Here is a 23994-nt window from a genome sequence, read left to right as displayed (position 1 = left end):
GCCTAAAGACCCTTGTGGCACTGTATACATGTGGGTCACAACACATTAAGGACACTAGATATATATTATATTTAATATACTTGGTACAGATAACAGAATACAACTGTTTACTTTATTATTTATTGGTACCGACTGTTTTAGGAGTTACAGTCAAATATTTAAAGTAGAAGTAAAGTTATACTTTATAAATTATGGTTAACAAAGCTTGGAACAAGGTTACTCCCACTTTATCAATTCCTGTATTGAATTGTATCACTAAACAAGGTTTTAATGTCATGACTCCTATACAAGCAGCAGTGATTCCTCTGCTGCTGTCTTGTAAGGATGTAGTGGCTGAGGCTGTAACTGGTTCAGGAAAAACCTTAGCTTTTGTTGTACCTATGTTAGAAATGTTGATGAAGAAAGAACGAGAGAGTCCACTTAGAAAAAAATTAGTCTATTCAATAATTATCTCGCCAACAAGAGAATTAGCAACTCAAATTTTTGAAGTAAGGTTATATTTAGTACTTTTAATAAGGCTATAACAGATAAATACTATTTAAATTATTTGAACTGTATATGTTTATCACACTATATAACATTTAAGGTTCTAGTGAGTTGGACATGCTTATTGTACATATTAATTTAATTCAAATGGTTTTCTGTTTTTTAGCATTAGTTATTATAATTTGATCTATAAATTATAGTTGTACTAAATTTTATTAATATAAAATTAGTAAAGAATAGAAGGGAATTTAATTTATTGTTGAAACATTTAAATTTGTAATTTTATTAAAGGTTATTAAACAATTTCTTCTGGAACCTGAGCTATGCCATTTCTCTCTATGCTGTCTGGTCGGTGGACGTCCTGTTGAATCTGACATAGAAAATATTGAAAAGGGAGCTCAAATTGTAGTTTGTACTCCAGGAAGGTTGCAGGACTTGTTAGCTGAACGTAAACATCTTAATTTGCCAGGACGAGTTAGGGAAATGGTATGATCCTAATGGCAAATATGAATCATTAATAATATCATAAGGGTATTTTTTTTGGACGTAATATTGTTTTATCTTAAAAATTAATATATTAATGGAACAGAAATTAAACAAAACATATTTCATCAGCATGTTTTTTAAATTTTATTTCTCAAAGAAGAATAGACAATACGTAAAATAAAGTACAATTTTATTAGTAGTAATGATATTTATTATCATTTACAGGAGCTCCTAATATTAGATGAGGCAGATCGTCTTTTGGACCTAGGTTTCAATGCCACATTATCGACAATTTTACAGTACCTTCCACGACAAAGACGGACTGGGCTATTCTCAGCAACACAGACTAAGGAGCTTCAAGATCTAGTTAGAGCTGGTCTTAGGAACCCTGTACTGATTAGTGTTAGAGAAAAATCAAGTATAAGCACTCCTATTGCTCTTGAAAATTACTACATAATTGTAGAACCTCAAGATAAATTTCTTTTTCTCTTGAACTTTATTAGAAATCGACAAATGATGAAAGGCCTTTTTTTTCTTCCAACCTGTGCTTGTGTAGATTATTGGGCTGATGTGCTGCCAGTGTTTTTGCCAGACTTAAAAATATTTGCAATACATGGTAAAATGAAACAGAAAAGAGGAAAGATTCTGGATAAGTTTAGAGAAGCTGAAAGTACTATATTACTATGTACAGACCTAATGGCAAGGTAAACTTTATCTAAATTTTATTCAAACAAATATTTTAAGGCTCAAAAGTTTAATGACTGACAATGATAATATCTGTATACAAACTGTGTTGCTACTGTTTGCTCTACGGTAATGGAGGTGCATGCTACCTACTTACTGTTGGTAGAGGCTAAACCATTTTTTTATATAAGATTTTTCCTATTATGATTAATTGCTGGTAGTTGTAGTGCTTTAAAAATAATTAACGATTATTATATGTTTATAGTTCAGTTCTATCTGTTTAATAACAATAATAAAACTTTATTCATGACAGAAATATGGTTGTGAAAAAATTGATCTGTTTAAAATGTGACCTTTTGTTGATTGATAACATCATAATTATTTCAGAGGCTTAGACATTCCAGAAGTAGAATGGGTGCTTCAATGGGAGCCTCCAACAAATCCAGCGGCATTAGTACACCGAGTGGGAAGAACAGCTCGAGGAGGGGCTGCAGGATGTTCTCTTTTACCTCTCTTACCCACTGAAGATACATATGTCCCATTTATAAAGAGTAATCAAAAGGTAGAACTTCAGGATTGGAAGCAGTCCAGTGATCAGATCAAGATTAGTGATAAGTTAAGGCATAAGGTGGGCATTTAATCTAACTAGAGCTAATAAAAAAATACCTTATCTAAATCATAATCATATATAAAATAATTTTTTTTTATATGTATATTTATAATTTTACCATACATTTTTTTTAGGTATTAACAATTCTCCATGACCAACAGAGAAAGGATCGGACTATTCTTGATAAAGGAATGAGAGCATTTGTCTCACATATTAGAGCTTACTCAAAACATGAGTGTAATATTCTTTTACAACTCAAAGAATTACCTTTAGGTCATATAGCAACCAGTTATGGTCTCCTAAAATTACCGTTAATGCCTGAAATAAGGGAAGAACATAAAACACAATTTATTGGCCCAAACGATGAAATTGACTTCAATAGTATATCTTACAGGGATAAGCAGAAAGAAACTAGTCGGCTGCAGAAGTTGCAAGAATATAAAAAAACTGGGATCTGGCCCTCAAAAAAGAAAAAGAAGATGGTAAGAGCTCTTCTAGAGAAATTAAATATGCTGAGTACATACATAGACCGGGTCAGATTAATGTTTTTAAATGTTTATATATTTGCAAAGATATGAGATAAGATCAAATGTAGGTTGGCATCTGAAGTTTCAAAGTATTAAGAAACTACAACTACTAAAACAAAACCTATAATATTGTTACGAGCTAGGGGATCGGATAGAAAATGCCGTAGATTTCTTCAAAGGTTTATTTCTTGATAAATCAATTAGGAATTTATGGGCACAAATTAATTGCAGAGATGCACTAATAACACACACAAAAACACAGTCACTAATTACTTCACTTATGCACACTTCACACAGTACTTTATCACTTGTATTCACTTTATCGCTTCGGTGTTTCTCTCTTGTTATCGCATTCCAAACTAAAGGTGATTAGTCGCGTTTCGGCTCGCTTATATATCCCTGGGAATAATTATAAACAATATTCGAGAACTCTCTAGGCGGGCTTGCTACTGAGTAGCGATTGCACAATTCTAGAACGTCCGCACTCTTTGTCTCTTTCGCACGTTGCTCCGTCCTTGTCGTACGGCGTTCTAGAGTGCTCAGTCTAGTTTCGAGAAAGTTCTGATCTCTCTCTCTCTCGTATCATTTCGTCCTTGTCTCACACCTAGAAAGTTTGGTCTAGAATATTCATTCATCAAAGGGGTATACCTAGGCCTGAAAACGCCTGAAAACGGGTCTCCTGAAAACTGTACCACTCTACTACACATGTTCTGAAACCGATTGAAAAAAGGTTTCAGCTTCCTGAAAACTAGGGTAACATTATGGAAATTACAATTTTCTAATATGTGATTGACCCTCTCCTCAAACGGTCAGAAATCATATTACAGCCTGCTGAAAAATTCTCTAACTAGTGGAAAAATCTAGAAACATTGCAGTCGACCCGTCTTCGTAACAATATGTTTATGAATAAGGGGTTTGGTGTTAATTTATTTGACTTTAAACTGTACATATTTATATAATTAAAAACTTTACAGGTGAAAACACAAGCATGGGAACAAACTAAACAAATTAAGCAAGAGAAGAAAGAGAAGCGTACGCAACGAAAAGAAATAAAAAAGAAGATGATAGCAGAAGGAAGGAATAATAAAAAGAGAAAGACTGTCACTCAAGAGGAGCTACAGGACCTTGCAGCTGATGTAGCACTATTAAAGAAATTGAAGAAACGAAAGATTAGTGATGACCAGTTTGATAAGGCGTTCAATGTTGACAAATAAATCACTTTACCTTTGATAGTTTACCTTACATTATCTTTAGTTTTTCGTTTACAGCTTGCCTACCTTTAAGGAGATGAAAAAAGTCGACATCTTTATTTTGTTGCACACCCATTAACAATTTCACAAGATTATACAGTTGACCATTTCCATGTTTAATTTAGTTTGAATGTGTTAAGGTAACAAAGAATTTCATTTAAAAAAAACAGTATTAAAAGACTCATAGTAATTTGTGCTCCTGCAAGCAGTTTTTCTCTAGTATTGCAGATCTATTAAACTGTAGTGGTTAAACGGGCGCGTACCCTAGCGTTCTTAAGACATACGTACGATACATACATACATACGACATGTGTACGGCTTGTTTACTAGAAAAGAAAACGTAATGATTTTTTTAACTACCGTCCAATAACAGTACTATGATCTATTAATAAAATTATACAAAATATATATAAGTGAACAAATTTATGCATTCTACAAAAAACAATGTTATTAATAACCATCAATTCGCATTCGCAGGAAGGAAAAAGCACAAGCTTCCTCTCAAAGTTTACCGATACTATTAAAACTTAAATGAAAAACATCACGAACTTGCTGCAATACGTAGGTTGCTCAAATATCTTGAGTCTATTAGTATTCAATATATATATAAATATCTTGAGTGGTGGGATCCCTTTGTTTTGCTCTTCTAATACAAAGTTTTGGCCCAAGTTTGTCTAGTTTTACTCTAAGACATATGAATATAATAAATTATGTATTTGAGTGGTGTACCTTACCTTCTATAAAGGCGCTTGCCGAATAATTTCATGTGAGATGTAGTCGAATGTTTTAGTATAGTCGATGTAGGAGCTGCTTAAACTTGTGATGCTTTTCCACTATTAAATCAACCTGTGTATGTCAGTCAGTCAACAGTCGTTAAAATTCGCGCCAGAAATCTAGTTTGCTATAGGTTGGTGTTTTTCTACTACTATTATTTTTCTAGACATTGCGAATAGTTTGAACAATACCCACCACCCATATGTCTGGTGCCATATTTATTACGTCATCTAACGAAGTCAGTCTGTTGGAGAATTTTTGGGATTAAATAGTATGAATCAATGTTTTCCTTGTATTTTTTTTGAAAGGGTTTCTTTTAGCTCCTAGCATTAATTAAGTTGGATCGTTACTTTCTGTTCGGAATTTACATGGTCGTATTTTAATTGTAAGTTATACAGTGATGGTCATATAATTAGATACACTTATGAATAAAGTAAGTAAAACTTCAACGTAAAAATGCTCATTAAATGCATAAAATATATCTTACTTTTAACTGCAAAATGAGTCTTACTAAGAGTTAATTTTTTGTTACTGGCCGCTTGGACGCCTGATTATAAACATTTTAAAAAAGCATCCATAGCTCATTCTTTTTTTGAAATTGGAGAATAACATTTCAATCTTGGTATTTTCTATTATTTTGGCGGCAATTTAAAATTTAATCTGAATTTTATGGGGATGCTTTTCCGGGTGTGGAGTTGGACCTGTTCGGAAGATTGAAGGTACAATGGATCAATGGCAATACTAAATACAAAATATCATAGAGCACACAATGATTCCCTACTCGGACGATCATTTGCCTGTAACCTGGATCTTTCAGCATGACAATGACCCTAAACACACGGGCAATAGCGTCATATGTTTCCTTAGAGAACAGTGTTTATACGTTTTAACTGGCCAACAAATAGTCCGGATATAAACCCGATAGAAAATCTCTGCAGATTTACATCGAGCGAACAGTCTGTTTTACTTAAATTGGAATAATACTACCAGTGAAAATAGTAAAATAGACATTTATTTCAGCTCAACTTACATAACTGCAACATTTTGAGTATTTACCTAAACCAACAAGGCACATCATTTCGAATTGGTCTGACATATTTAAATGTAATGAATATAATGCTACTATTTACTCTGTAATAAATTTAACATTTCTTTCTGATAAAAAGCAATAAGACAAAGTAATTAAAAATGGCAATACAAAGTTAATAGATAGGTAATAATTCACAATAATACAGAAACATTATTTTGAATTAATAGCACGTCAATAACAATTAGCACCAGTATTGCCATTTAACAAAATATGCATATGTGGGCCCTTATAAAGGCTAATTGGATTTTAAACTTAGCTCTTCTCATATTTTGTAAAATTTCATTACATACTGTCATGAGATATGTTCAATTAGCCAAAATAAAGTGGCCAGTACGAGACACAATTAAAAATGTCAATGGTCCACATTAAAAAAAAAAACAATGAATCAAGAACATTGAATAAGGTCATAACTATAAAACATAAATTTTTATTTTAACTACTTACATTATGAGGAAATATAAAATAAAACATTTTTAAAAAGTATTAAAATCGGCGTAGAATTGTATTTACATGCCTTAATATTATTTTACAATCAGATATTATTAACATGGGGGAAGACCTAAAATACTGGCAACCCTAAGGCCTTTGCACCCTTATTCAACTTAGTCGATTTTTAAAATAGAGATATACTTCAAAATCTTTTGGCACCTCATATTAAATACATTTTTTTATTGTGCGTTTTATTTTACTATTTTCATTTTAAATCTTATAATTTTTCTATAAATCGGTTCTTATTTACACATTCTCAGGAAAGTAGTTATTATAAAAAGCGATAAGTCCCATTAATTCGATAATAAGCATTTCATCATTTGGCACAATTCATAAATTCCAGTGGATGATTTTAAATGTGTTATACCTCAGCTACGAAAATACTAGCTATCTCTCTAGCAATAGTTTTTAATATGGGTTTATAATGCAAGGAGTGAACAGGTAATTATGATCTTGCAATCATTCGTTCGGGCTCAATAAGCAATTATATAATTTACAATAAGTACACAAAGCTCGATAATTCCTGCGTTTACACAATTAAAAAGCTATAAAAACAAAATAATACAAAAAATTATAATTGAAAACTGAAGCTTCACATACGAGGTACGACATATAATAATTTACACAAATAATAACCTTATACTTAAAAACAAGCATTTCATATTATAATCTATACCATACTTTGCCTTGTCATGATCTTAAAATAGAACATCTAAATTACGCCATCTTAAAAGTAAAAATAAAAAAATTAGTTATAATACTATTTAATTTAGACTATAATACTATGCTGTCGTCAGTGACAACACGAATGGGTGATCATTTATTATAACGGTTTTCATAAGTCGAATTTAATCTTAGATGGTCACCCATCACCATTAACGTGTCATGTGTCAAAATGACATGACTAGCTGTCAAAACACCGATGACGGTAAAAAAGTATATTTAATCATTTTAATTACTTTACTTATTAGTGTTGCCTGAGTTTTGTGGCAGAAAATACTTATTTCAATGTTTCCTAATTTTTGTGACTGATAAATTAAGATATTAAGGCACATTAATAATCTTTTAACTTATAATCTATAAATTTGAAAAAAAAAATATTAATATTGAATACAAAGCATTATAAAAAGATTAAGCAATTGAAGAATAGTGTATCTTCCATTTTTTTTGCATCGTGGTACTTTTATTATTGAAGTTTTTGCGAAGAAATAAAGCTTTACCATAACTCATTTGAAACTTAACTCTAAAATATATTTTAGAAATCATTAGAAAACATTTACACAGATAAATAGTTAGTCAAATGACGAAAACAGCAAAATTAAAACAGCCGTTATCGCAGTACAAAGAGCTTTTGTCAGAACAGGTAATTCAATGTAGCAACATTAAATATACTATAGGAATCTGTGTGTCATAAATTTGAAAAATGTTCGTCTGATAAGATATTAGAATTCCGAACTTCAACTATAGTTTTCGCACTAAAAAAAACCATATCTCGAACGAACTACTGACGCACATGATTACATTAATTTAGAATATTTTGTTATTGAATTCACAATTAGCGACCAAGTTAGCGCAAAATTAATGAGATTTGATACATTTAATAAAAATCCCTCCTTTATTTACTTACAATACAATTAAAATATCTCAAGACGCGATGTTGGAAAGCCAACCAAATAATCTAATAGATTTATGTCAGAACTTAATACAAATTCCTAAAAACTCTTAGTCACAAAGGCACGGTATTTTTATAATATCATAAGATTTTGGATTATCTAGTGCTTAGTTTATAAAATCGCGTCTTGAAATACAGCTTGATAAATGTTGCGTGTTGACAACTGACATCTGTCAGAGTTCACACGTACGTTAAATCGGTGTCACTCACACTTCATCGGGAGCCATATTCTCTTCGTGATTATGGTCTGGCTGATCAGGGGCAGGAGAAGGTATAGGTGGTATTAAAGATTTTACTGTCGCTTCCAGTGCGCGAATACGGTTTTCCTGCTTAACGACCACCGATTTTAATTTACGTATCTCGTCAGCTAAGTCGGATAGTTGCTTTTCCTAAAACGGTCATAACAGAATCAATTAACAGAAATTCTATTTGTAAAATATTTTTTAAACTGACAGTAAATGTAATATAAATTGTGAATGTGCAAGTTGCGTGATAAACCTAAGAAGAACATAATAAATATAAATGAATGTACTAATCTATATATTATAAATGCAATACGTACAACAAGCGGATTCAAAGTAGGCGGCGGCGTAGCAGACGCAGGCGTTCCAGCGTGACTATCCACTCGCGGTGTCGGTGATCTATTATCCTTGTCTTCTTCATCTCTTCTCCTCTCCCTTTCTCTTTCTTTTTCCTTCTCTCTGTCCTTTCCAGTGGCAAGGGCGTTGGTTCTTTTAGTAACAGTTAGCTGCTGTGCTCGGCCACTCACGTATCCTCCCTGGACGACAAGCGCTCGTTCCTGCATTTGGTTCAAACCCCCCCCCAGAGAAATTAATCCTGTCGGCTTTTGTTACTTCATATCTTAGTTTAAAAAACTATGGCCATTTTGACGTTCTTCAATGTTTTTTTTAATGCTGAAGGCAAACTTGGCACTTCTTGAAATTGCATTTAAATAATATATTACTATTAGGGCAAAAAAAAAACTTAATTTTAGGTAAAATACATTACACTCCATAGAAAAATCTAAGAATGATCCCAGAATTTAGCACAAATAGATCTAAAGGCCAAGTTAGTAACACAACATCTAATTAGTCCACACAACACGCTAGTTAAGTAAAGCCAACAAAATTCACACTTCTCTGAGGGTGTTAACCGAATGCATAAATTCTAAAAAGCTGATATTTCTAGAAAAACCTTTGCAACACTACCGTGTCTGGGAATCCCCAGGTTTTATAAGATATCAACCTTTTAGGCATGAGCAAGTTCACCGACATTTCAAAGGCTTTGATAATGTTAAATAGTTAAGTGATCGACTCTAATATTTGCCAACCGTTTGAAATGTCGACGAACTTGGGGTTTTAGTGATCCATGACGATCAAGTCATACTGGTCTCATAAGCATTATGCTAACTTAAAAACTTACGATATGTTTTTATTATTGGGATAATAATAGAAACATTACGCGGTAAGGTTTACTTTAGATTCAAATTAAGACACGTATTTTAAAAACGTCAATCAAACATCAATCTTTCCTAGACCTGTCAAACCATATTTTCTGTATGAAGTTGACATATTTGACTGGAGACGAGAATGTAACTTGATACAAATTAGAATATGGACCTTCGTCGACCTGGCGTCGAGACTTGGCGCTAGACTGATGTCAAAAACGTAATGTTGACATACGGTAACCACATTAGCTTAAGTCTCTGAATCCGAAGGTCTGAATTTAATAAAAACGTTCAATGTTATCACATTAAAGGTAAATAAAGGTAAAAAAAATATTTTCTATTAATACTATTTGGTAACTAACAATAGTGATCCTTATGGAGTGGTTCACTCCATCCATGAATCGATTATGATATGATAATATTAATAAAATTATATCATGCTTGAATCAATATAGTAACTTCTATTGATTGCAAAAATACAACATATGGGTTTACCAATGTTTTTGTTTTATAAAAGCATCTGGTGGAATACCAAGGGAGATCTCGCTGTATTAGTACTAGAATATAGCAGTTTATCACCGCAAAATTGTAACGGGATTTTGGTTTACTACAACCATCAATACTTGTCATTATTCTTTCCATACCTTCAAAGACATGGTGCAGGGCTCTGCATCTTCTCCTGAGAGCCACTCGTCAGCCGTGAGGCTGGCTTCATCAGACAACGTGTCGGGGTAGAGGTCTTCTTGGAACAGCTCCGATTTACGAGGCACCGTCATCGATACCACCTATATCATTATTATAAACGATTTGGAAATATTAATATTTGCAGTCCTTCCATCATGTATTGGTATTTATATCACTGCCAAGGGTTTTTATGACACATAGTTGAGAATACTGTTTCAATCTTGTCTACTAAATAAATTTACAAGTCAACAAAAAAATTTGGCGGTTTTCAAAACAAATTTCAACCTGAGTCTAAATAGATTTTTTGGTCTTAAAAGAAATGTTTCATTTCCGGGGTTTTAATTTATTTATCTAACATAGTATTAGTCGAGTAAGTATCCGTGAACAAATAGTTACAATTTACGAAACAAAGTTTTGGTAGACAATTGCAACACCATACCTGGCAGAGCCCGGAATTATTGAGCCGGTAGAACTTAGAGATTTCGCAGGTAGCGACATCACATCCACGTTTGGGCATCATACCGATACCTGGAAATATTTTTTTTATAAATCAATAATTTGTATTACACTCAATCAACTAGTATAGTTAAAAGTACCTCTTTGGGGATCTGGCGTTTGGAACGTATTGATGTAATGTACGAACGGTGGTTCTGGTGTCACCTGGAATCATAAAAATATAGTTTAAGTCGAAGATGGAATACATTTTTATATCATAAGAGGGTTAGAAGAACCTAATGAAACTGTTCTGAAGTACTTATCTAATGGAGAAAATTTACGTGTTTAATATCATTACTAGTTTTATTTCTATATATTAGGTCCTTACATATGAAATTGGCGTTTTGTATGGGAGGAACAAAAAGTCGAATATTTTTAAATATAATATATTTAATTAATCAAAGTCTGAACCATTGTTTTCTATGCACTTTTGCCATCTCATAGGTAGTTCATTGATCTCTTTACTAAAAAAACCAGTCGGACGGGAATCAATAAAATCTGTGAAGGCGATTTGTACTGCCCCATCAGAGTTAAATTTTTTCCCTTGCAAGAAGTTGTCCAAATTTCGAAAAAAATGGTAATCTGTTGGAGCAAGGTCCGGGGAGTACGGAGGATATCTTAGACATTCCAATTGAAGCTCTTCTAATTTGGTAGCCGTCTGTTGTGCAGTGTGTGGTCTAGCGTTGTCGTGAAGTAGCAGTGGCGTGGAGCGATTGACCAGCCTAGGTTGTTTAGCCGCTAGCTTTTCCATCATGGTTTGCAATTGCTGACAATAGACATCAGCCGTAATAGTCTGGCCAGATTTGAGAAAACTGCAATGAACAATACCGGCACTAGTCCACCAAACGCTTACAAGTAACTTTTTTGGGGTAATAATTTTCGCTTGGGGCAGGATTTGGCTGGCTGGCCAGGATCCAACCATTGCGCTGAGCGCTTCCGATTATCGTAAAGAATCAATTTTTCATGACAGGTAATGATTCGGTTTTAAATACCTTCATTATTGTGCCGGTTCAGTAATGTAACGCAGCAGTCGACGCGCGTTTGCCGGTTTGCTTCAGTCAATTCGTGAGGTACCCACCTTTCAAGCTTTTTAATCTCCCCAATTTGCTTCAAGTGAATTAAAACAGTTTTATCACTTAACACCGCAGCCTGCAGCTAACTCGGACGTGGTTTGCGATGGATCCGCTTCCACAATAGCCTTCAATATTTCATTATCAACTTGGGTCTCAGGCCGTCCACGGGGCTTGTTCTGCAGGTCGAAATTTCCAGAACGAAAACGTTGGAACCAAAAACGAACTGTGTTTTCTTTTGCAACATGACCGCCATACACATCATTCACCCTTCGAGTCGTTTCCGCAGCACTAGTGCCACGGCGGACCTCGTACTCGTAAATAATGCGATACTTTAACTGCGACGCAAACAGAAAAAAACAAATGAATGACGGTCATCGAAGCACAAATACATGAGTAAATAGCTGTACAAATTTGAATTTGGAATTCCTAACCAAAGAGGAGGTATTTGAGGTCAAAGTGGCCAGTACGACAAAACGCCAATTTCATATGTAAGGACCTAATATGTAAAGGCAAGATGTAGAAAATAGCTTATTATAAACAAGTTAAACAAAAAACTATACGAAATAGTATCATCAACTGAAAGCGAATAATGTATTTCTTTATTAACACTTCGTTGCATTACAATATTAAATTATAATAAAAAAAATAACATAATTAAATGTAATGAAGGGCAACTGGCGGCCTTATCGCTTTCGAGAGATCCCTTCCAGGCAACCATTGATATTTTTTAAATTAATTTAGATAAGGTTTGCACAAAAATAAATATTACAAAAGAATACATGAAAAATAAAAAGTGCACATGAATCACGATAATTTTAGATCACCCTCACGTCAATTAGTAGTCACGTCAAATAGAGATCATTCCCTGTCCTGTCCCATCGTAATGTGGACAGGGAATGTTTGTACAACGTTAGTTAGTCACTGCAAAACAATCAAATCTGAATTATATCACACATTTTTTAAATATTAAATAAATGCATATTCGTCTTACCTCAAAGTATCTGATAACAGAATCTCCCTTTCCACACAAATAGATGAGGTTAGTGTCAGGGTCATATAGTGGAAACATGACTCCATTGCTGGTATCAATCTCCACGGTCACTATGGGCTCATTAAGCGCATCCGGGGTACGAAGTGTGTATTGACGCTCCGACATTCGGCTGAAACTGTTTAACGCGGTATTTCTTGAGTTGTGTGCCAGAAATTGTTTGGTTATAATTTTGATTCGACCATTAAATTCAATCGAAATCTGGCTAAATGGAATCTTAAACGTCAATAATTTATTAGACATTCCCCTAGAAAGTATTTATTAAGTCGAAAATAAATTAGCGTGGTTACATTTCGGTATGATATAGACATTTGAATCGATTCGATTTACAGAAGGCATGATCGAGCACTCAGAGATTGTTTGTCTGTCGCATATGTCGGTAGTAAAGGTTATGGGCGTAATGGATAGGTTTAAAAATAATTTTGTATTCATGTGACTGTCGGCTTTATTGCATTATGTTAAAGTGCATTATAGGTTACACGAAAAAATTTCATACTTAGTGGTCAGGTCTTATACGGTACGGTCAATAAAGCAACCGGTACCTAGTCGCAGTTGCTTGGTATTACGGACAGTTAGTCTAATTTATTTAATTAACATTTTCAAACACGAAATTAAGAAATTATATCCGTTAGGTCTCAATGTAAACGAAATTATAATTAATATAAGCTCGTTTTATACAATTATCTGAACTAACTTAGAAAAATAAAATCACTCACCCAGTCGTAAACACAAGGCCATGTTTCAAGAATATTGCTCTGGAGGCTTTGCTGCCTTCGTGAGCTATCGCTTCCGACTCTACCTCGCCCTTTCTTGGGTCTATTATCCTGAAAAGTAACAAAGTCAGAGCTGATCGATAATTCTTTAGTTACTACTAAACGAAAAATTTAATTGTTTTTCATCATAACTCTCTCCTAGGAACCTACTTTTGTTTTGGGAATTTCACAGCAAAGTAAAATACACAGAGTACTTTTGACCGAAATTCTCGGACATACTACCTTAATCTTAATAACGAAACAGTTGGAGGATTTTCCAAGGTCCATTGCACCCTCACCTGATTTTTTTATCACGGCACGTTGTAACTAGCTTTGACCCTGTCCAGTTCCAGCAAGCTGAATAAATGAGGTCTGGGTGACAGTCCAGACTGATTAGCACCTCTCCAGTACCAACATTCCATATCGCAATCTGGTTGTCTGATCCAGCGGTGAGTAGCACGTTCTGAGCGGTGGGATGCCATAATACGAGGCCCACTCTACGCTGGTGGTACACCAGATCTACTACTGGTTCAGTTAACGTTCTTGATATTCCACCATCAGGGATTTGCCATACCTAAGTTGAATTTGGTTTGATTAAGTTATGCCGATATACTTATTTGAACATTATCATTCGTCACAGAAAAAAATAAGGAAATATTTAAAAATACAAATGAAAGTCGAACTATTTCTCAGCCTATTATAAGCCACATCGACATTTTTCTTGGCCTCTTATTAGTCTGTGACAATGTTGTAACTCCTATGTCATATCATAATGATAAGGTATACCTTTACGACACAGTCTTCAGAGCCGCTAGCGATGACGTTGTCATTGTGTGGGCACCACGCGATGTCCAGCACCGGGCCCTTGTGTCCGCCCACTAGTGGATGATCAGCCGGGATGCGGCCCACCTAGAAGATTTATGACCTAAATTATTACGATGACTAAAAATAAGTCTCTTTAAAAAAAATAACGGATGTTATTCAGAAGTTATTCATAAAATGTTTTGTGGAAAGTGTGTTTGATATTAAGTAAGTATAATTTAATATCAAAAAGACTAAATAATTTTTGTTCACTGTATTTCTTAAGTACGATTATTTAACTTTTAGAAAAAGATTATTGTTTAATGAAAATAATTATCTATTCAGTTTTTTCATGGAAGGAATGGAAGTTATCAGACCATAAGCAAAAGAACGTGTCGTAAATTTACTTAATGTAAATACAGTACATAAAAAGCTATCCTAATTCTTCATCAGCCACGAAAAGTCCGCCCATCTAGTAAATTATGATTACGAATCTCAAAATAGTACATCTCACCTATTACGCGTCACGCTTAAAATACCAAATGCAGCTAAAATTATCGAGGTAAGTTTGCTAATTATACTCTATGACAAGTTTCCCACGACTAGTCAATATATGCAATTATCGTTTGATTAAGTAATTTTATACGGCACGTGTTGGTATAATCTACACTGAATCACATTATCTGTATATATAATATCTATGATTTTGTATTTTTATGAACATATTTTACTGGCTCTAATTTTTTTATATGATAATTGAGATCGGATGACGTCGTATATTTTATTTATTTATTAACACTTCGTTGCATTAACATAGTAAAAAATAAAATGTACAGGAGGACAAATGTATTTAATTAGATAAGGTAGGCAAGAAGTGCAAAAATACATATAATTATTAAGACAAAACTAAACAGGAACAAAAAAACTAAACTAAGAAAGGATACATGAAAAATAAGTGCATATGAATCACAAAAGATAGGGATACGATGTGGATAGGTAATGTTTGAACAGAAGAATTTTAGATTGAGATACAGAAGGAGCTAAGCGACGGGTAGTGAATTTCATAGCCTAACTGCAGAGATCTTAAAGGATTCGCCAAGACAGGAGGAGTGCGATGGGATTTCAAGGATGTAGTTTTCGGAAGAGCGTACGCTATAGCTATGCGCTCCCAAAATTTAAATCGTTTTTGATATATGAAGGAGTTTTGGGGTTGAGCAGGATGGAATATAAGAGATGGATATTCATGTTCTATTACAAGTGAATATATCAAATTGTATTGTTTGTACATATTTTATTAAAATAGCAATTGAAATTAAATATATGAAAATAAAAGTGTGTAATACAAAACAAGTACGAAAACATATACGAAATAGATATAATATACGCTTTTATAACAATAATGTATACGAGTATATGAATGAATGATAAATAAAATTCAATACCTATTTGAGACTTAGTGTCTGTTTCACAGTGTTTGGATAAAGTACCAAATAGCTGTAACACAAATTATTTGGAAGATAAAAGTTCCGAATAAGAAACTTAGCGTTTCATCGGACTCTGAATAACTTTATGTGACATAGTGTTTATCCTAGGAATAAGTAATAAATAACTTATTTGGAACTTATGGAGAACTTATCCGTAAATTGTCAAACAGACCCTTACTATTGTAATGTAGGATTTTTACTTATATGTGATTCAATTGAATAATAAAATACCTACGTTTAGTAAGTTTTCGTTACTTGATTACTTTCAGGTTTAACTAAGAACACCAAGTTATTTTATTTGTATTACATTACCGGCGATTACCAGTTCAGTTAATCTAATCTCCTCACTTGACATTGAAATTGCCTTCACGTGGTACTATTAGTGGATCACTTTGCGGTGATACCTTTATGAAATGACAATTGTATATAAAATACAAAAATTATATAATTTAGAGTTCATGGCTTAATTTTCTATTTATTTACCTCTACTACTACTAATTGCCACACTGTCTGGAGTCTAGACCAGTGTATTCCAACCTTTTTTATGCCATGCACCTTACCGCCTGCCTTACTAAAATTCTTATGACATAAACCAATTTTTTATCGTTAAATTAAAGAAACTTAAATTATATCCATATTTTTTCCTTTTTAGGATTAAGGGGCCGTTCAAGTAAGTCTCTTTGATTTTCTTATTTGGAAATAACGTCAACAGTAATTATTTACTTTTTTACACATATTACCCACTCATTATTAAAAACGAAATACATTTTCCGCTATGCAGGAATCCCACAACAATAATACGTTTATGTACTATTATTGTCTAGAGTTTACTGTTTTTTACTGACAAGAGGAGGGAGAGGGGGTTAATTAAATTGCAATAAATCTGATTAGGTAATGCTTGAACGGCCCCTAAATTACTAGGAAATTGTCAACGATACACAGTCAGCAAAAAACATATAATGAAAACATAAGTTAGAATTACAAATAATTTTAATAAATTTACAAATAGGCCTAATAACAATTGGGGGGCGTTGGCCCCACGTTCATTGGTCTAGACCGTATACTAATATTTCAATTAGTACAATTTATGTATTTCAACGAGGGCAACCAAGCATATCTCTATAGGTTAATATACTGTTGTACTGATAAATCTACTTCCGAAGTTAACTACGATATATTTCTTTGCAACTTCAAAAGCTGTTTGTTTCAATAATTTCAGTTAAAAGAACTCACAATTCGTTAGTAGTTCTAAATTATTTAATTATAATTAACAAAAAACAGACTAGCCTAACTTTACGCAGCCGTGAGCAGCTGACGTGGTCATCTTGTCTCGGACACTGAAGTGCACAATATATAAGAATGCGTTTATTTCAGTACAATATATATTGTACACACACCTCAGAAATGAGACCAAAAATTTGATCCTTTATAAAAGTTACAGTATCATTTTCATCACGAAGACGTCCTGAATAACACAAATAGAAACGGGGACGGCATAAATTTAAACCACCTGAGCTCATTTACACGAATATTTGTTAAAATTTAGGCCACTTTCACATCGGCAGCGGTTTTTGTGGTAGTGCTTTAATTTCATATAATATATTACATTAAATTATTAAGTTTATATTAACAGCGTATGATAAAGACTATAATAATAATAATCAATGGCGCTACAACCTTTTTAGGTCTGGGCCTCAGATTTCTGTAACTGTTTCATGATCATTTGTAAATCGAATAAGGCAAGTAGGTGATCAGCCTTCTGTGCCTGACACACGCCGTGTCGCCGTTTTTGGGTCTAAGGCAAGTCGGTTTCCTCATGATGTTTTCCTTCACCGTTCGAGCTAATGTTAAATGCGCACATATAAAGAAAATCCATTGGTGCACAGCCGGGGATCGAAGCTACGACCTCTGAGATGAGAGTCGCAAGCACGTGTATAAAATGTATTTTACAACTTCAGAAAACTTCGGTTTAAAAGCTTTTTCTTAACGTTTGATTATTTTGTAAACAGGAAGAATATTGTTTAACAATGTAAACACGGATAACAATTACTAATATGTATACACGATACGATGTATCAAGTTCATTGGATCACTTGTCATGTAATCATCGCGTGTTTATTGACATTGCGTCTAAACCGCAACTAGTGCGACGGTAGTCGGTAGTAACACAGTTTTCTGACAAATGTTGATGACAGTTCATGTCGACAAATTTTCATACAAATTTAGTTTTCGACTATCTACATACACTACTATTAAGGCATCTTGACTTGTACATACTAGTTTAAGTTCCATTTAGACGTATATCAAATTCCATCAAAAATACGAGGGTAATAGATAAAATTTTGATAAAATATTAATTTAGGTATTAAGTAAGTAATGGATACCAATTTTATTTAATCATGTAACATGTATACATCAACAGATGTATATGCAACAAATTACTTGGCAGTACGATCTTATTGTAAATGATTCATATTGACGCCGTCATGACATGGAATAATGAAGCTAGTGATACCACAACGATAACTTTGTTAATGCTTTATTATTCATACTGGCTCGCACGTTTTCATTACGCGAACAGAAGATATCATACATTTATAACAAAACCAACATTAACAGTCAACCAGAGCCAATGCAAGCTGTAAATACTCATGTCAAATAGGAGGCATTTTTTATAATAAATTTTAACAATATTAAAATTATGATAATTAAAAGGATTCATTTTTAATATTTATTTTAGAGAACTTTCTAGACTAATAGTATTAAACATAATTATTCATCATTCGGACATTAAAATATTTGTTTTATGTTTGTACTTAAAATACTTTAAAATATGCGAATTTTCAATTCTAATAAAAACAAATATTCAACTGTTTTAACCGGCATAAACTGGAGTGGTGATTTTAATAGTAAAAAGAGGAATTTCGTATATCTTAACATGATTTTCCACCTTAGAATTGAATCCAGACCTTCCACAGAACACGACGCAGAAAACGTCTGGTGAAATTTAATTAAAAAATAGGTTAAAGGCCGAAATCTTACAATTCCGGCGGACTGACTCGTTTTCAGCGGGTCGTGTGCCAAACAGCGAATATCATAATTTACCGCGGTGCACACGCCACGTCTGCAGCGCGTGGGAGGACCCTCGCGTTGCCCAATAAATGTGCTTGATATAAACAATCACACCTAATAACAGTTTTAAACTTAACTAAAGGATTTTAAACAAGTAAATCAGTGAAGCAGATTATTGTATGCGAATTGTAAAAACAGACCTCTCGTAAAAACAAACTGAGAATCGAACAATTTATAGTAATACATTCTTACTTATACAATTATCTTAATTTTCCTTAATCATCAAAAGTCAAGGCCTATGTTGCATATTTCGCCACATTCAAGATACATACATATATGTAGTATAAAAAGTAGATTTTTCTTTATTTCATACAGCTACCGGTCGGAGCGAAATCGTCCATTTAAGTACACGCAATAAGCATTACATAAATGGAAACCTGCACATTCGGAGAAAATTCATCAGGAAGCACATATTAGGCAGGTTGCGATGCGCTGTACTTAGGGTTGACAGTCAAAAAATTATAAAAATTACCAATAAGGTATAAAACAATATCCCAATACTAAGCAATAAGATACCAAAATCTCATCTAGACGAGGGTAGGAAGTTATCCGAAGCTTGTCTTAAAACAAATATTAAAAATAAAATTGTTGCTACAGCTGGTTCGTTTGTAGGCTCAAGACTTAACTTTACCAAGTGTTAATGTACGCAAAAGTAACCATATTGCCGATACATAACTTTAAGTTTTTTCGATACGATCGAATTCGATATTTAAAATACTCCTATCACCCTCAACATAGCATAGTAATATATAATAAATAAATAAATGACAGCCCTAAGCCTTAATCAAAGCCGCTCGTCTACTAACTACTCAGGCAGTCTATTTGCGCGCTTGTTATGATTTATTGAACCGAGAACGATCTTGACACACTTGACTCGTGCTTCCTGTGAGATCATTCAAGGTCAGCTTTGGTTACTTGCAAATATCTAAGTTTATCTATAATCCCAACTAGCCGTCAGGCGTCATATTAGAATTACTTTAAAAAAAACCATGAAAGCAGTAGGTAAATTATTAAAAGAAACGTTTGATCCCATAATGACTTAGATTTTAAAAGAACAAATTAATATATAAGACAATAATTTATTTGGCAAGAATGAGATATTTTACACAAAATAAACAACCCACTAAAAATTACTAAAATCAACAATAGGACAGCTTAGTCTTAGTATAGATAAGTCAATGTTTCTAATCACTTAAAATAGTGTTACAGTAGTTTTTACCATGACCCTATTATTGGTAATCGAAGAAAAAAGGGATGTGGACATAATATATAAAAATTATGTTCTCGAGTGCATTGTGTTCTATCTATTGTTCCATATCAGTAGCATGTTGCACCAAAACAATGAGTGTTTAAAAAATTCCATTCCTATCTACTGCATACTAATATCACCTTTATGACAATGCACTTAAGTTGAAATTTTTTAACTGTGAAAACTTCCTGTGATAATGCATATTGGTAGTTCCTATATAGATTATATATTTTGGTTTGGTTAATGAGGTTAACGAAAGAGCTTGTTAAGATAAGACACATGGAAAACGGTTTTAACAATCTTTTTAACATTATCATAAGATTCATTAATAAAAGGTCTCTATAATAATTGTAATATTTTCATAAACAATATATAATGAAAAGTTATCAATAAATTTGTTGCTCATGTTGCGAGCTATATCTACCAAACAATCCACATTTTTGCATACAAAAAAAGTTTTGGAGAAATTATTAATATACATGAATTGTTTTTTATAAATACTAAAGGCATACTGTGTATAATGTTCCCCATAATTGCTCTTTATATATTCTGCAAATCAATACCATGACTGATCAAATGCCCAAAGCCCACATTTATGAGGGTAATAAAAAAGGAATATTCTGATATGAGAGGAATAGTGCCAACATACAACAAAATTTGTCATATGATTGCTTAAAAACTACAACTTTTATGCAAAATAAAATTTGAAGTACTTTAATAAGAAACAAAAGAGGTCATGTATTGTGGCAACTCAATTACTTCAGCCTTGAGTATATAAAGAAGTGACCTGTGTCTAAATGTCATTGCTGTGCCAATAAATATTTTCCTGAATTTTCAGCCCACTATAGTTTATTATTTATAATATAAATAATTACTGGTAAACACTACAGGTCAGGAAAGGATCAAAGTTTGTAATAAAAAAGCTAGTGAAATTGCTTTATCTGGTATTATTTACATACTTGCATGACATATTTATATGTATTTCCTGTTTATATTTATAATCATAATAACAAATTAAAACATACATTACATTCATAAATAGATATCTAAATAAAGTGTTAACCATTTGGTTTATAAGAATTAAATAATTGCTAGTAAAAAATTATATATATGCAACTAATGTCTTGAGTGAGCTTAAATGATATGTATTTATTGTATGTGTGTCAGTTCGGTTACTTATACCTATAAAATTTCAGAAATTATTTAAAAATCTTGGAAGGGAATATAATTCTTGTGTGTGTTAAGATTTAACAATTTTAATGAAATTTCCTGTGTGTGTTCAAGTGGATTTGAGAGCGATTTAAATATACATGATTTTTAAGTTTAAAATTTATGTATTTAAGATATGTGTAGATGTGTGTCAGGTTGTAGAATACAATATTCAATGTTTACAACTAACAATAACTGACAGATTGCAGTCAAAGAGTAAGGATAATTTATAATCAATACTTTATTTTCTTATGATAACATATCTGTACATAGGAAAATAACTGATTATACAGCAATGATTATGATATTTCCTACTTTATAATGAAACTTTAGCTACTGTGTAAATCCACAACTTATGTATAATAAATGATAATAAGATCTAGTTAAAGACTTTAGCCCTATCTCCATCTTTATCAAATTGCCTCAGCAGTAAGCAAGCTAAACAAGCTCACTTTCACATTTTTAATATTAGTAAGGATTGCTAATACCAATGTTTTATCTGGAATATAATTTCTTTAACACACTAGTTAGTAACTTTTTCAATAATTTAAAATTAATTCAGAACTAAACTTGTTTACGTATCAAACAATTCCAACTGTTTTTAATAATAGTAATAAAATTTATATTTGGCACTTTCGATAAGCGGGAAATTCGGCATTTATAAACACTTATTAATCATCTATGGCGCTTACCTTATTGTGAGGTAGAACTATGAAGGCACCTCCACCAGCTGACTCTACGATGATGGCCAAAAACTTGGGATTTACAGCACAAAACGTAGAGTCCCAGGAACTCTTTGACACTCTTATATTATCGTAACACTGTTCCCTTTTTAACGCCTGCCCGTAAACGTGGCGAAATTTTGAACTACGAACCACCCTAAACGACATCTGCAAAACGAAAATACGCTCATATATCACAAAATTCACACAATAATAATTTCATTTCAATAATTTCACGTAAAACATAACCTATTTATCACTGTATGACCTATTTTGTCATAACTTATTTTAATTACGTATCAACACTCACTTTTGAAATGAAGAAGAAAATTTAATTTTACAAGAAATATCACTATGAATTCATTTGAATTATCCTCGTTTTATTTAGACAAATTAAAATCGAGAGCTACTAAGGTTCGAAGGGAGGACGGTTGGGAAAACGAGCGAACTCCATATTTGGTAATGCTTACAGACGGCTACTTAAATAATGTCTTAAAAATTAATTAAACATTGTACAGCAGTTTAATTGTCGTAAAATTAAGTAAGCATTTATATTGTAGCAAAAGTAAGTACAATATTATTCTAAATATTACCGCAAGTTTTTGATTATATTTTGTTACAAATGACAAGTTATATCCTTATTTCTGAACGCACATTTATAATGTCAACTTTAAGAATATAGTAATCGAAATGACAGATGACAAATAATTTAAACATTTGCAAATTGTCACCGTTATGTGACCGATGAAGTAACTCATAGTAAATAAAAAAAATATTTCAGAATTTGGAGCAGTTGTTAAGTATAGTTATAACATGATAAGTCTATTTAATAACTCAAATACTGATGATATATTATGATGAAAAATATCTTACTTTTGGTCGATCTACGAAATTATCTCTTAGTTTTTCAATCGAAGGTCGAGAGCCAAAGCTGTAACATCGTTCTCGGCTATATCTTTTTGAAACTTGTGGCCGTTTACCACTCTTGTTTGAAAAACTATTTGGTCTTTTTATTTCCTGTAACGAAATATGCTTATAATAATCCATTAATAGAAAATGAGGTATTCAATACAAATGCTCATAATAATCCATTAATAGAAAAAAAAGTTTAAGGTCTCTTTTTCTTCCATCCAAGGGAAAGCACTGAACCCCTTTAATAGTATAAGGCAGCTAAAGTTTCTAGTGGTATTCCTAGAACCTCATTCCTAGAGCCCTCTTTAAAAATGAAAAAGTTTAATTATCTGGTTTAATTGAGAGGCATCTCAATTGTCGTTTGAAAAAAAAACTCTACACTTCATTGTAACTTACTGACTAGTTATATAATCACACGTGGTGTTGTCGTTATTAAGCTTTTTAATTTGACTATTATACATACCGTAACTTCCATATCCATAACTTCTAACTTAGCTCTCTAGAAATAATTGATACACTATTATTTTCTTGCAAAAAGTGCTGAATATATTTAGTTGATGAACAGCACCCGCAATTTGAGTTGGAAGTGAAAGCTAATGAAATACCGTACTGAATGATACCACAAAGTTGAAGGGATTTTTAACTACCCTCTTTTGATACACGCGTTGTTTTTTTTTAATATTATGGCAATAGTTTTGACTTTATGCTTGTTTCAAGTAAAAGTTTGGGAAACTACAGGCGAGAAAAAATAAACAAAGACATAAAAAGTAATGCTGTTTTCTTGTGGTAAAATATATTATATTATGTATAAACTTTGGTGGAATGGAACGTGTATATTATCATCCTCTTTTTGACACTGACATTGATAACATTCAACTTTTATTATTTTGACGGTAAAATTATAAGTTTGACTTGACA

General features: G+C 32.6%; 2 protein-coding genes across 5 annotated transcripts; one reads left to right on the top strand and one right to left on the bottom strand.

The window, feature by feature from the left end:
- Positions 1–4035, top strand: LOC123713345 (probable ATP-dependent RNA helicase DDX55 homolog). Its single transcript, XM_045666954.1, has 6 exons — positions 1–488; positions 778–972; positions 1198–1676; positions 2044–2284; positions 2401–2748; positions 3768–4035. Exons 1-6 carry the CDS (start codon positions 192–194, stop codon positions 4005–4007), a joined length of 1800 nt encoding a protein of 599 aa, XP_045522910.1. The 5' UTR covers positions 1–191; the 3' UTR covers positions 4008–4035.
- Positions 4036–5807: 1772 nt separating this feature from the next.
- On the bottom strand, positions 5808–23672 carry LOC123712925 (coronin-6). Of its 4 annotated transcripts, none has more exons than XM_045666304.1 (12): positions 23540–23672; positions 23038–23181; positions 22135–22332; positions 14354–14476; positions 13867–14141; positions 13532–13639; positions 12759–12933; positions 10796–10859; positions 10639–10727; positions 10160–10300; positions 8631–8867; positions 5808–8457 (listed from the first exon to the last, which is right to left on the bottom strand). In XM_045666304.1, exons 1-12 carry the CDS (start codon positions 23555–23557, stop codon positions 8275–8277), a joined length of 1755 nt encoding a protein of 584 aa, XP_045522260.1. In that variant the 5' UTR covers positions 23558–23672; the 3' UTR covers positions 5808–8274. The 4 variants fall into 4 exon arrangements, with proteins under 4 accessions (XP_045522260.1, XP_045522261.1, XP_045522263.1 ...); XM_045666305.1 differs by having other exon boundaries at positions 8631–8846; XM_045666307.1 differs by lacking the exons at positions 23038–23181; positions 23540–23672 and adding an exon at positions 22758–22831.
- Between the last annotated feature and the right edge of the window lie 322 nt (positions 23673–23994).

The sequence above is a fragment of the Pieris brassicae genome, chromosome 8 (genome assembly GCF_905147105.1).
Source record: "Pieris brassicae chromosome 8, ilPieBrab1.1, whole genome shotgun sequence".
NCBI lineage: Eukaryota > Metazoa > Arthropoda > Insecta > Lepidoptera > Pieridae > Pieris > Pieris brassicae.
This window is presented reverse-complemented; position numbering and strand designations above follow the sequence as displayed.

What these genes read in the sequence shown, in the direction of transcription:
- LOC123713345 (XM_045666954.1), top strand. Translation starts at nt 192, where the DNA reads ATGGTTAACAAAGCTTGGAACAAGGTTACTCCCACTTTATCAATTCCT. An exon ending in GTGATAAGTTAAGGCATAAG is followed by an intron (nt 2,285 to 2,400) that starts GTGGGCATTTAA and finishes CATTTTTTTTAG; the next exon opens with GTATTAACAATTCTCCATGA. An exon ending in CAAAAAAGAAAAAGAAGATG is followed by an intron (nt 2,749 to 3,767) that starts GTAAGAGCTCTT and finishes AAAACTTTACAG; the next exon opens with GTGAAAACACAAGCATGGGA.
- LOC123712925 (XM_045666304.1), bottom strand. An exon ending in ATTTCGTAGATCGACCAAAA is followed by an intron (nt 22,333 to 23,037) that starts GTAAGATATTTT and finishes TTCGTTTTGCAG; the next exon opens with ATGTCGTTTAGGGTGGTTCG. An exon ending in CTGAAGACTGTGTCGTAAAG is followed by an intron (nt 14,142 to 14,353) that starts GTATACCTTATC and finishes AATTCAACTTAG; the next exon opens with GTATGGCAAATCCCTGATGG.